This window comes from Falco punctatus (genome assembly GCF_963210335.1).
Source record: "Falco punctatus genome assembly, chromosome: 1".
Classification (NCBI taxonomy): domain Eukaryota; kingdom Metazoa; phylum Chordata; class Aves; order Falconiformes; family Falconidae; genus Falco; species Falco punctatus.
In genome coordinates this window covers 76,166,682-76,180,848 of record NC_137580.1, presented here as the reverse complement: position 1 = coordinate 76,180,848, position 14,167 = coordinate 76,166,682, and the positions used below count along the sequence as shown (strand labels likewise).

The window sequence follows — 14,167 nt, the reverse complement described above, 5'->3', positions numbered from 1 at the left end:
GGCAAAGGACTGCCTCCACAGAGCCTTGGAGACGCAGCACAAGTCACTCACATGTCACTCACCTCATGGGAGTCTTCTGGGGAGTGAAATGTGACACTGAGTGTGTGGGGCAGGTGTCACCTCCTTGCATACCAAGCCCCACTGCCCCAGCCCATGTCCATATGAGGCATTCCCCAGCTGCCCTTATCACTATTTCAGGACCACTTGAATTCCTGGCTCTTACCAGGCTTTTTCTAGACACACAAGCCTTGAGCTCAAATGCCACTAGACACATCTGGGCCCTTCCCTACCCATGCACTAAGCCAGCTGCACAGAAGCTGAGGTGCCAGCACTGACATAAAGGGCATCTTTTGGATGATAAACTGTTTTTTTGCTCAGAGGATCACAGAGATCACAGACTTCTTGGCTACTACTTCTCACAGCCCTGTTTATTATCAAGCAGAGACCCATTTCACCTGCCACAGGGCAGGCACCTTTGAGTTTTACACCAGTGATGCTTGCCAGTGCCCTCGCTGCCAGCCGCAGCTCTCCCAGTACAGGGTGGGTGGAGTTACCAATGCTGTCCAGGTTCTCCAGCTGGAGCATGGGGATGGGGAAGTATCAAGTCAGGATGGCCTGCCACACTATCTGCGCCTGCAGGTGATTTCAAGCTATTTGCAAACTCCAGGAGCCTTTCTACTCAGGAGCCCTTGGGTAGGGAGGAGGAGTTGGGCAGCCTTGCTCTTTGCTCTGCAGCTGTCCGTCTGCCCATAGGATTTTGCCTTCTGTGAAGATTTCTAGGGACAAATTCCAATATACCTGTGACACTGAACAACCTTTTTTGTGAGTCCTTAGGCTCAAACGTGGTCCATCTCCCTCCACACCCTGTCTGGTATGGATCTATAGCAGATACCTGAGGAAGAGAAGAGCTGGACAAGCATGTAGTGATTCCTCTCCACATTACTTTCCCAGCCAGCTCAGTTTTCAGATCAAGGGTTTCCTGAAAAGGCAGGAGCGTCTTTGTGTGCAACAGCGGCATTTTTGCTTCTGTGAATGTGCCTGATCCCTTTTTGAACTCACATCAGTTTTTAGCATCCACAAGGTTCTGTCATAAGGAGCTGCACATTTTACATACACCTCCTTTACAAATGGGGAAAAAAAAAAAAAAAAAAGTGGTCTAATGCTAGCAGCTGATGGGATGTCAGGATTTCTGATATAAACTTCATTCACATAGAAAGTCTTAGACCAGGGTGAGCGGTGAAACAAACCAGCCAAACTTACTTAAGACAACATCATGGACAGCAGCAGAGCATGTCATGGGTAGCAGCAATACCCAGCATGAGCCCTTCTGGCCTGCAGCAGGAGCTAAGGCAGGCAGGAATCTTCAGAGGAGCAAGAGTCGTATCACATGCTGTGAGCAAAGGTCTGTGAGCCAGATCACCTGCACACAGCCCGCAGATAGGCTTATTTGCTTTATGCAGAATAAGATACTTCTATATTAGTAAGAGATACGTGTGTTTGCCTTAGATTAGGATAACTTGGCTTTTGCATATCTGATTGCTTCCTACAGATTAGGACAATATCATATTAGTAATAAATTAATTAAAGGAAGGGCTTTGCTCTGAGACAGTGTAGTAAGCTCATGTTCATCTATTACTTCTTGTCTGTAAAAGCTTTGAGACATTTACTAAACCATTTTGAGAGTCATCCTTGGTTTCTTTCTTTTCTTTTCCTTCTTTCTTTCCTTCTTTTTTCTTTCTTTCCTTCTTTCCTTCTTTCTTTCTTTCTTTCTTTCTTTCTGTCTTTCTTTCTCCTCTCTTAGCCACATAATGCTGGATTTCATACCATACTGATATACAAGTTCTCCATCTCTTATCTGCCTCATCATTCTGTATTTGCTCATTGTATCAAATACTCTTGATTTTAAGCACTGTGCTTTTTTCTCCTGTTCCTGTGACAGCCTTGGTCCCCTGAGATGGGTCTGCTAGCCATCGATGCTTTCAGGGGCAAAAAACAGTTGGGGAAACAACAAACAAATGGGGAAATACAATATAATCGTACAATCATTGACAGCTTTATGCGGAAGGGAGCTCTGGAGGTTTCTGTCCCCTCCCCACTCCTCATGTGAGGGCCACCCCCACAGTCAGGTCAGGATGTTTGGAGCCACATCCAGGCAAGGCTTGATGACCCCCAAGGACAGAGATGGCACCACCTCTCTGGGCCATGTACTGCTGACCCGTTCTCCTGGAGCAGAGTGGTTTCCACCTATCTCATTCAGAGGTCCCTGTGTTGCAGAAGCGCCTGTTGGCTCTTGTCCTTTCACCGAGCACCTCTGAGAAGGTTTGGCTCTGCATTCTCTGTCTACCTCTCAGGCAGTGGAAGATGCATCTGCAGCCCCATCAGCCATCTCTCCTCTGGGCTGAAGAAGCCCAGCTCCCTTGGTCTTTCCTTATGCACCATGTGCTCCAAACTCTCACCAGCCTGGTGGCTGCCACTGGGCTGCAGCTTGTCACCATTTCTATTGCACCAGAGACCCAGACTTGGCACAGTGATCCATGGACAGCCTCAGCAGTATCTGGCAGTGAGAAACACAGCCCTGATGATGATTTAAGAGCCTCAAAATTTGCAATGACCTGGAAAAGGCAATTAAAGCTGGACTGTGGCGCAATTACTTTGACATATCACAGCTGCCCCATCTGATCATATGCCAATAACATAAGGGAAAGTGGGCTGCAAAACGAAGGAAGTCCACTCAGTAAATAGGATGCATGCTCATGCAGATAAGAAACATTGGGGGCCAGCAGCATCATGACAGGCAGTGGTCAAGCCCATGACAGACTGTCCACTACAGCATCCGTACCGGATGGGGACATTGCCTGCTTTGCAATGTTGGTGTCAAGTGACTTCCCTGGCCTGAGGCAGCAGCCTTCAGCCCTTTATTTAAAGATTTATTTAAAATATATTATTTAACTTTAGAAATCTCTACAGTTTGCTTTGCACTGAAGTCTTAATTCACAATTTATGTTTTATATTTTCTATTACAAATTGTATATTGTAGTTATATACAAGCATATTAATTGCCATATAATAGATGAACATGTATTTTCATATTTACAGGTGTCTAATGAAACACATGCCTGCCCCCCCATTACCCGGACTACAAGGCAGCAACGAACCAGGAGTAGTGAACTTGGCTCCCAGCTAATGAGAGAGCTGAGGCTGAGAGCAGCCAAGCACTGACAAGCAGAGCCAGCTCCATGATCAAAGCCCCTGGGTTAAACCGGGGCCACCGATTGCTATTTATAGGTGCCTTAGCTCACGTCTAAGTGGAGGCTTTAAAAAGCTTGGAGGCAGTTTTTGTGCCAGGGTAGCTCCATCCTGCACGTGTGACACATGGTTCCTTGCACAAGAATGGTGCAAAGCCCCAGCTGTGCCATTGCACAGGCTAGGTCAGGCCCTGGCTGTCAGGGAGGTCACAACAGCTTGGGTTAAGCTGTTAATCAAATAGTATTTGATTTGATTGAGCTAACTCTGCCTACCTTTTGGAGGATGCAAGCAAATCCCTTACCTAAGCAAACCCTAACACAACTGCAACTCTAGTGGCTGTGGCACCGAGGGATACAACGATTGTCCCAAAACAGTGAAATAGCTCAAACTCAGCTCACAGTAGCAACAACCTGAGCTGCTGCATTAGGGCTTGTAAGGACTCCCATGGAGGATCCAACCGGCAATGACCTTGAGGGAGGGGAAGCTGGAAAACTGCACTTGAAGTCGTTTCAACTGAGAAAGTTGGCAGGGTTTGAGGTAGGTCAGCCCGCCGTGGGGCAGCCAGCCTAGCTGTGCAGCCTTTCTCCAAGACATGACAGTACCTTCCTGTCTCTGGGGCGTGCTGATGACGAGATCCAAAGAGCTCTGTGAATCTCAGATGATAAGGTTATAGCAACCAGCTTCAGAAAACACAGCATTTGGTCTTTTCCAGGTTGTTGCCACACTGGGAGCCTGAACATCACAGGAGACTTTGTATTCTGAAGTGAGCCTTACACAAATGGAAATAATTAGCACAGAAAGTTTGGTACTGCCTGCACTTTTTCAGCATTGCACTATGAGTTTTGATGGAGTAATACTGCACAAAATTTGACTGATGCAGTGAGGGTGGAAGTATTTTTGAAAGATTTGGAAAGATGGCCTATCAGTAGCATCAAATGGCATTTGGCTTTCAGAAAAAACACCTGACTTATCATTGCAGTTCTGGAGATGAATAAAGATCAAAACCTAAGACAGCTCAAAATCTGTGCAACCAGGTTTCTTTTTTCTTTGCAACTAAAAAGCTCAACAGTAGATGATGTTCTACTCTTTGAGCTTATTTGAGCATGAGGCATAACACCGAACTCTTACATCTTTCTGTGCACATCTTTGTGCAAGAGCCTGTCCATGCAAGTACATGTGTATGTACGTGCCTACGTATACATGCATCACGCTGGTGCCCATGTTGCTGTCCTCTTGCACAAGACATGAAAAAACAATATTGCATTCACTTCCTTTCTCAAAAAAACAGTCATCCAAAATACAGCAGTCACTGGGGGATGTTCAGCTGCTGTGCACTATTACACCTCTTCTAGATTTCTCTCTCCATTATCACAGGCTGGTAAGTCAGCAAATTCAGTTCCCAGCCTACTTGTGATGACTTTCAGAACCATTACATTTATCACAACTTACCGATTTTCCTGTAGGCCCTGGCTATTGCTGTTTTTTCCCAGCTTTGCTGGTGCCACATAGTTCAGATCACTATAAGCTGGTCTCCCATCTTACAAAGCCAAAGACCTTCTCCTTCACCACCTGCTGTATCTGCACCACCTTGACTTGCCTTTCAGTGTTTAAACTTCTGCTCAGGAATCATGGCATCCAAGGAAACTTGATGGACATCAAGCACTTTGTTTTGCTTTTGGGAGGGAGCTGCATTTTCTTTACGCTGGGTTTCAGCCACTGCAGGAGCCCAGCGGCTGCTACTGGAGGCTGGCAGCACCTTCCTCTTCTGTGTGCCATCTCACACGCAGCAGAGGGATGCCTAGCAGATCAGTAATAGGAGATGAGCAAAGACTAGAGAAGGAGGGATGAAGGAGGCAGCCAAAAATGCTTGCAGGCTCCATGGGCCTGGGACATGAGCTATTCCAAGCTGTCAGCACTGGAACGCTGCTTACCGTACCAGCCGATGGCCTGATTTCCTCCTCCCTGACAAGAGCCAGCAGCAGGCTTCCTATGAATAACTAGCCTGCTTTCCAGGTCCCGCCAGAGTTATTCCTGCCCTGGGTGTGTCTATTGTCTGCAGGCACATTTCCTAAATTCTGCCTCATCCAATTCAAGTTTAGAAGCCCACGCTGTGCTGCAAAGGTGCTGTGCATAACCTATTCCTACTAGGTGCACCTGAGATTAGCTAGATCTTTTGAGGTCGGGCAGGGAAAGCACTGTCTCTGCAGAATCCTAAACTACCTGCAGACAGTGGGGTTATTTGTATGCACCTAATCTGGGATCCCAAGTGACCTACTTAGCTGCATTTAATGTGCAACTTCAGAAGCACAAGAACCCCAGAGACGGGTAATTTTTGCTTGCAGTCTGTTTCTGCAGGAAGGAAACTTCAAGCTTATGGTTAATTGGGTAAATCCTTGAATATCACCAGGGTTTTTTTTCCCCAAGGATTAAATTAAAACTTCCAGATAAAAAGGCCAGGTTACACTTGAAAAACATTTCAAAGAATGCAAAGGCTGATGATGGGAGCAGCTCCAGCTGACCTCCTTCCTCAGCACCCTCTGCTCAGCTCTTGCTTCTACCATTGATACTGCCTTTGGTACCTGCTCAAGAGCTTCAGATCATATTTATCACCGAGAACTACGTGCACGCCTCAGTGTGGCTTTTTCTCTTTCAACCTTCATCAGCATACAAGTGACTTTCAGGCAAAGCACAGTCTCTCACACAGAGATAAGCTCTCCAAGTCCCCAGGCCTGGATACATGCAAGTTCCCAAGATATCTGCCCCACCAAATTTGGTGCAGTCTGTGTAGGGCACCAAAGTAAAAATATACGTTGCTTCACTCTGACTTGTGGATCTAGGGCAGATCCAAGTCCAGTCAGTCGGACACTTGCATGGTGTAAACAAGGCAAGCTGTCGATGCAGCTGGACTGATTTGGCCTGCCTGAGGGGAGCTGAGCATCCCTCTGTCTCTGCAATTGCATCAGTCTATTGATGGAAATAGCCCCAATTCCTTTTTATGCTCTCACCACTCCAAGCCCGGCCCTTGCTGTTTATCTCCTGCAAGAGCACATGGGGAATCTGGAGGATTTGAGGTTCTAGTCCAGGCTGTACCTTTATACTCTTTTTTTTCTCTTCATGTAGGATGGCATGTGCTACTTACAGACAATTATTTTTCCTTTTACACATTGTATCTGTACAACCAGATGCTCCTGGGTTTAAGCAAACAGCAGAAGGAACGAAAAGCCACCATATTTCTCTGCATCAACTGAAATGTAACAAAGAAAAGTTTCTGGGAGATCAAGCCAGACATGTCCACAGCACATGATCACTGGGGGATGGGATGCTCTCAGGAAAAAATAAAGTAAGGATGGGTACACAGCTGTTGCACTGCTTTGTTCAGTCTTGGAGAAGACAATCAATCTTCTTTCTTTTGCTATGATTTTTCTAGGAATTCAGTGATGGGAATGAAATCTGTAGACTTCATGAAGGCAAGGTCTCGGAGCAGTGCTCTGAAGAGAACATCACAGATGTTGAGAAAGCAGGAGGTACTCTTCCTTTCCTCACAGGGAGTCACCTACTCTTGGGTCCCGATCTTTGGGGTAGAGGTAGTTTTAACCTGGTATCCTGCATATAGTGCCTCACCTTAGCACCGCTATAACATTTTTGACAAGCATGTTGTATGCCTGGACAAGGACTTACCTCTTTGTTGTTCCTGCCTGCCTGTCATTTGGTTGCTCTACTGTCATTTTGTCTCCTTGTGCTGCCCTCTGGGCTCTTCCTTCGCTGGAAGCCCATTCCCTTTTTCTCTGTGGATAGCAGCTTTCCTTAAGGCATTTGTCGTAACTTATCCGCATCAATTCTCTCCCCCATAATCTCCCTTTTTCGCAAGGATTTTCATGGTTTCTCTTGCTGGGCATTGTAATTATTAAGAAATTTTATTTTGTTATTAAGAATTACTATAGCTGTAAAATACCCGGTCTTTTTCTACAATACACAGTACCAGGGCAGGCTTTGCATCTAGCCTCACACTATCTTTGTGCTGGAAGGGAAGGTGCCATGGTCTTCAGGAGGGCAGAGTACATGTTCCTTGAGGTTTTTGACCATGAGCGCATACAAGATCCAAAGGGAGCCATGCCAAGGTAAATATCCTACCTCAGGCCAGCAGCCAATGTACTTAACTCCTCATTTCTGGATAGAACCAGGAGCGATGAGGCCTCTGCCTTGGAGCATGGCTCCCTGAAGCATGGTCAGGAGCCTTAACTGAGGGTGGGATTTTCTTTGGTGCCGGGGCATGTTGAATGTTCTTTGCTTGATTTCCTGGGATGGCCACAGGACTTTGAGACATGTGGAATTAGAGAGGGAAATCCCATCGTCCGACAAGACTTCTCAACTGTTTTCTTTGGTGGAGCTGCGTTTGCTGTGACCTTTCAGGAGCTGGACAGGGGCCTGGGACCACAAGGTGCTCCCAAGCAACACATCAGGCCTCAGACACAGTTGCAGCTAAGACCAAGTTGATGGTGAAACATAGAACAATAGAAGACATGTTTCCTGCAGATTTCTGTCATGTTGTCCTTCTGTCCCACTTTCTTTACCTCAGCTTTTTCCACCACTCCATGAACATGTACTGTAGCTGGCCAAGGGGCTGTCAGTGCTGGCTGGCCACCTGGTGGAGACACTGACTGGCCAGCAGGCCACTGCAGCCAAGCCCAGAATGCTCGCTGGGTCTCTCCCCACCAGCTGTTGATTCTCAAAAAACTTAGAAGTGATGTGTTAGCTTCCCACTCCACCGTCAAGTGTGGCTGACACCCAGCAGTACATCTGGAGGGGATGGGGGAGGACCGACAGCCAGCCAGCCACCCAGCTCAGCCACGGGTATGTCCTCTCTGGAGGATGGCATGTCATGCTGCCGACGGCCACTGCTCCTGGGACTCTGCACTGGCCTGGCCAACTCTCCCACAGTGCCCCAGTGCTGTCCAAAATTACTCCAAAATTAGTTTCGCTCATAGCATTTTGATATGAGACAACATCTAATTAAAATTACTTCAGTTACCCTCACAGCCTTATCACAGGCAGGCAGGTGGACTTTAACAAAAGCCCTCCTCTGCTTGGTGCAAGCCTCACGGCCTGGCTGAAAGACAGCGGTTCCTCAGTGCTGCCGATTTGGAAATTGCTGGCAAGCACCAGCACTGCAACAGCAACTGCACTACCACGGTGGCACCATCTGCCTCAGTGGGCTGCCGTGGTGAGCACAAGGAGCGTGGCACATTTGCTGCCACCCTGAGGACTGCCAGCACCAGGGATGGAGACCTCCCATCAACTGCACTGCCGGGCACCCCCAGCCAGGCTGGGGCCGCAGTTGGGTGCGGAGGTGCAGGGGACTGGAGCCCCTGTGCCCATTGGCAGCAACAGGGGATGGCAGCTGGGGTAGCAGGGAGAAGGTATCAGGAGTGGGCTGCTGATCTGGGAGAGGGCACGAGGTGTGGGATGGGGTGCCCCACGGTGACAGCCCCAGCACAGCTCCCTGGGTAGCGCTGTTACATCAGCTGCTCCACCGTTTTACAACACTCGCCCTTGAACCTTGGCTCTGCAGCCTGCTGCGGTGCAGACAGGTTGCACAACACCCCTGTCCCCACTCCCCTTCCCCGCCGGGGCTGCCCAGTGGCCAGCTGCTGGGAGGCCAAGCTGGCACAGCAGCCTGCCAGTTCCGGACAGGGAGAAGATGCTCCATCCACCCCTGCCTCTAGAAGGGCACCAAGGGAGGTGGCAAGACCAGGAAGGGTACCCAAGGTCCTACTCAAGCCTGCTGGTAGAGGTGGTTCTTGAAGGACTGTGGTGGGGGAAGGAGGGCTGCCCCACAGGAGGAACAGAAAAACTCTGCCTCTCCTCCCGCAGCAAGCCAGCAGGGCTGCACCCCAGGGGTGCGGGAGCCACTATGTCCTGTCCCAGGGGCCCTGGACTAAATCCTCCAGCTAAACCAGGAACAACCCCCAGGTGAGACCTGATGGGAGAGCGGGACCCTCGTTCCAGAGATTTCTGTCATAGATGGGACTGGTTCTACAATGCTCCCCCAGGTAGAAACACCTACGGAGCCTCTTCCCCATGCCAGGGAGCAAGCTCTGCCTCATCCCTCAGCAAGGTGGGAGGGGTGGAAAGCTGTGGGGAAATCACAAAGACCACTGTGCAAGGGCCTTGCACAGACCTAAATATAGCCACTATCTCAGCTCCCTGAAGATAACAGCCTGTGTCCACAGCCCAGCACAACACCCTGCCCTCACTTCCACCTACCTTTGCTTCAGGAGCAAACATCAAGTGGCAGTTGTGAAACAGCCTGCCCGGCTCATGGCAAACAGGGCTTGTATCATGGGGCAGAAACGCACCCGAAGCCACTTCACATGCATTCCTTCCCCAGCGCTGGCTGGCCAAAACCCACACAGCTCAAAGGCTAACCAACACCTCCCTCAGCACCTCCATGGTGTTGAGCAGCCAGCAACAGCCAGGAGAAATCTGGGGCAGAGCAGAGTGATAAGTGCCAGTCAGGTTGGGGTTTCCCAGTTTTTTGGCTCATCCCATTAAACTCTGGTGAGTTTACTTACACCTGAATCTCTCCAGTGTCCCAAGATCAGCAACGCTGAGCCAGGCTGTGGTGGCCCTGCCAGGAGAAGGGGACACAGCAGTGGAGAGGGCCCATGAGCTGTGACCACCTTATTGGGTCTCTGTGTGTTGCTCCCAGGCTAATCTGAACACGGCTCCTCTCATCCCCGATGTAAACCCCGTCACTCCGTAGAATGTGTTGAAGTCCCACCACACCTCAGCACCCAAAATTCTAGTGTAAAGTCTGAAAGACTCCTGCAGTGGGCACATCTTTCAGCTCTCTCTCCCCGACTTTAAATCTTATCACTGCCTTTATCTAAAAAGGGTTTATAAACCAAGAAACAATGTAGACTTTTTCCCTCAACAATGCCCTTTTTCCTTGCAGAGTAATAAGTTTATGAAATGGCAGCTTCTAGCAGGAAGTCTCTGGCTTTAACAATAGCTGTGTGTGTTTCCACAAGTTAATTGAAAACAAATGGTGACACTTCAATCCTGCTTTTATGCTCTGTAAAGGAGGAGAGGGAGTGCAGCATTGCTCACAGTTCCGGAGTTAGAAGCCAGATGTGGCACAAAAAGAGGCAAATACTATTATCCCACTGTTACCATAGGGAGAAAGTGGATGCACCATGCCCACCTCGCAGCAGGCTTTGCTTGCTCATGGACATGGCATTTGTCCCCAGAGCCGCTTCCCTGCCAGGGTGGCTAGCTCCACGCACACTTTTTACATCGTTGAGGACATCAGGCTCTGTGCCGAAGCGAACTCAGGAGCACCCCCAGGGAGCAGAGGCAGGAGCTGGCAGCAGGAGGGCAGCTGGGAGGACCCCTTGGCCCAGCTGGCCCTGCAAACCAGTGGGGGTCTATGCCAGGGCATCCATTTGCCTGGCAGGTGTTTCCAGGGGGTCGGAAACACTTCACAGCTCTGCGCATGTTCCCAGGCAGGGACTCCCATGGTGTGGGCCTCTGTGCTGGTTGGGGCCCGCAGGTGATTCTTCCTACTGTCAGTCACCTCTATGAGAAAGTAATTTTTTCCACAACGTTGCCCAGAAAGAGGAGTTTCTGCAGTATCCTCTGGAGGTTTCTACCCAGTGCCACCACAGCCCCGCAGCCCCGAGCAGTGGCCGCAAGACGTGGGGTATAGAGTAACCCTCCCCGCAGCACCCAGGCACCCCGGCCCAGCCCAGCAGCGCCCCAAAAAGCCTTTCCTGCCTCGAGAACACATTCCTGAAGGAACCTGGAGGTTTAGCCCTTCTCTGCCCGTTTGCGACCACCACAGAGCCCCACGCTGCCCTTGCAGGCCGGCAGGGAGGGCACCGCGGCGCAGCAGCCACGCACTGCAGCGGGACAGGGAGGCACTGGGGCATCCAACGCCTGCCACAGAGCTCTGCCTTCTACCAAGACAAGGCAGCCTCGGTCGAGGGAAGAGGAGCCCACCTCGCAAGGCACCTCCAGGACGGAGCGGGCCCCTTCGCCCCGAACGCCCACCGAGCTGCCGCCCCTCCCGCCCCGGCTCCTCAGGAGCCGCCGGGCGCCCCCCGCGGGCTCCCCCCGCCGGCCTATTGGCCGCCCGCCGCGCTGGGAGCGCGCTCATTGGCTGCGGCGTGGGCCGGGCGGGCGGGGCGGGCGGCCTTAAGGCTGCGGGCCCGGCGGGGCCGGGCGAGTTGGGGTGCCGGGGCCGGTCTCATGCAGTGCGCCAGGTATGCTCCCGCCCCGCCGCCGTGCTCCCCGGGTGCCCGCCGTGCCCCGCGGCGCGGGACCGCAGACCCCGCGGGTGCGCGGAAGCGGTACCGGCGCTCCCCGCCGCGGTGCTGCCGCTGGGGGGGGCGGGATCCGCCCGGCTGGGCTCCTGCGGCCCCCCCGGGGGAGCCGGGCGCGGTGCCCCCCGCCGGGCGTCGCCCTGCTGCGCCCCCCGGAGCGCCGGCGGGGCTGGGCGTGCGGCTTGCCTTTGCTGGGCTCCGCAGGGGGGGGCGGGTGGTAGCGGGGTTACGGCCTCGGGGTCCCCCATGCCGGTGGGAGCTGGGCTGTGCCCTGGGAGCGGCCCGAACCGGGGAGGAGAAGGGGGCAGGGAGCCCGAGCGTGCTCCGTCCAGCAGCCTGTCGCTTCCGAAAACTTCGGTCGTAGCAGCTGCCGCACGTCGAGCCCGCTGCAAGAGGGTTACCCAGCCCTGGGAGCAGGATGGAGGCAATCGAAGGGTTTTGTTAAATGTAGGGGTAAATAATTCCTTTCCTCTGACTTGCATCTCCTTCCTAGGAATAAGGGAGGGAGGAGAGAGTGGTGACGTTCCCCTCTGGAGAGGGCCAAGCTGCAGGAAAGTGTCTGGAGGCAGAATCTGCTCTGCTGGCCTTTGGGGTGCAGGGGCAAGGGCTCAACCCCTGTACCCACGCAGGGCTGTCAGCCTTGTGCTGCTCGCTTACTGCAGCTCCCTTTCCTGTGTAAGCTCCTGTAATGATTTCCCTGCTCCCACCTTCAAAGCGTCTGAAGTTTAAGATGGCCAACACCAGCCCCAAAAGGCAAACCTTCCTCTGTTGGCTGTGAGTTGGGCATCAGCAGGCTCTCAAGTGCAGAAGGGTATGTCTGGGGTATCAAATCGGCTGAAAAAGTTTGTAAAAGCACAGAGCACGGCCTGATAGTGGGTATGAAAAGCACTTAATATAGTTCTTAGCTTGAAAAAAGCTCCAAGTAATGCAAATCAGGCTGGCTATTTCATGCCTCTTTGTTATAAAAATGTGAATAACCAAGGCTTACTAAGAAACCTGACTTTTCAGCAGTTGTGGGGATTCAGCTGAATGAATTTCCCTGGGAAAAGATGCAATGCAGATAAAACTGGCCCAAGTAAGAGAGAGGCATTGGAGGCTGCATTAATTTAAAGGAAGAAATGACCTATATAAAATGTGTGTGAATTAAAAACTTGGCAAAACCAGGTAGAGATGAGCAGAATGGCATTAGCGGACAGGTGGATCTCCTGTCTGTCTTGTACAGCTGCCCTTGAGCTGAAAGGAGGCAATGCAGAAGGAGTTGTGTTGGGAAGCAAGCTTTGGCACATGTGCTATCAATAAACAGATGCCCTTGCTGAATGGATGCTGTGAAAGCCTGCTCAGAACTGCTCTGTTGGTGTTGCAGGGTGGGGAGTTAAAGCACTGAATTGGAGAGCGTAGCTCTCGCTTTTTCTTGGCATGGGGGCAGCAATCGAGTACTAGAGCTGGCTGTGCGTGGCTTTGGCAGCTGGAGCTGTGCCGCATCACATGGCCAGTGGCTGCTGCTACTGCTCCTGACTTGTCCTATTCTGTGTGGTGGGAGCAGCTTTGGAGCCTGGCTTGCAGCCAGATGGGATTTTTATTAAGGTAATACTCTGTGTTTAAGGTCAGCGGCAATGCAGTTGACTTAAGGGGGGATGTGTGTGATAAATCTGTCCAGTGGTTTATCCAGAGCCAGGCCAAAGAGTCTGCCAAAAGCATCTAGCCTAACCTTGGTGTAAGGGCAGGAGCGATAAGTATGATGTTCTGGGAGCTGCCTGGCTGCGGAGGCAACTCCAGGGCTACATCTGGCAAGGTGCTGGGTGGGAGCTTCCCTAGAGTGGGTGCACAGAGAGGGACGGTGTTACATCCCTGGAGAACAGGCTGGGCACTGGAGGAGGGGAGCCTGTGGTAGAGGGGCACACAAGTCCTTGCCGCAAAAGGCACAGGCTGTTTCCAAAGGCTCTGTCAGCCTTGAGTAGGTGGGTTGTGTTTGGCAGAGCCCTGTGGCTATGTAGGTGTTTCCCAGGGGCTCGGTGCTAGCATGATGGAGGCTTGATGTGTGAGCTCTGTGCTGGAGGTAAAACTTTCTGGGCCACCTGAGCTGACGTCTGTTTTAAAGTGCAGTAGGGGAAAGGGGCTCCTCTCGGTGCAGAGCAATGTCAGCTAAGTCTCTACCCTGCTGCTGTACCAGACTGTTGCTATCCTTACAATGTTACTCGCAGGTATTTCAGATGGAGCAGTTAAGGGAGGCAGTGATGAGCGATACCTGTAGCTCAACCAAACGAGGCTTTTTAGCCTCTAAAAATACCAGACCTTTGGGGTTTTATGAAAGGTGAGGTCAGTTGCATACAGCAGCTTGTGACAAACTGAGTTCCTGCTCCTACAAAAGCATCCGATGCTCTGAGGTGAGTGCAGCAGGAATACTGCTTTATGTAGCATTGATATTTGATAATCTCTGGGTTTTGTTGACACCAGCAGGATTGAGCCATGGGCTTTGCTTTGGGTCAGAAATGCTCTGGATCCTGCTGTTGCTAGCCTAGTAGGGCAGTGCTTGTGTGTGTTTTCAAATGGTGGCTCTGTCCCTGTAGCAATTTTAAGACCTCTTGTTCAAGAGCACA

General features: G+C 51.2%; 1 protein-coding gene across 6 annotated transcripts in view; it reads left to right on the top strand.

Moving 5' to 3' along the window:
• Positions 1-11,408: 11,408 nt before the first annotated feature.
• The window catches only part of PPP1R3B (protein phosphatase 1 regulatory subunit 3B), a 37,121-nt gene continuing 34,362 nt past the window's right edge, over positions 11,409-14,167 (top strand). For 4 of the 6 annotated variants that reach the window (XR_013929588.1, XR_013929589.1, XR_013929590.1 and 1 more), the window contains exon 1: positions 11,409-11,510. Coding sequence is in view for 1 of the 6 variants with exons in the window: in XM_080396211.1 (XP_080252337.1) it covers positions 11,497-11,510 (14 nt within the window). In the remaining 5 variants the exon portion in view is untranslated. The other 2 variants (XM_080396212.1, XM_080396213.1) reach the window with 2 other exon arrangements.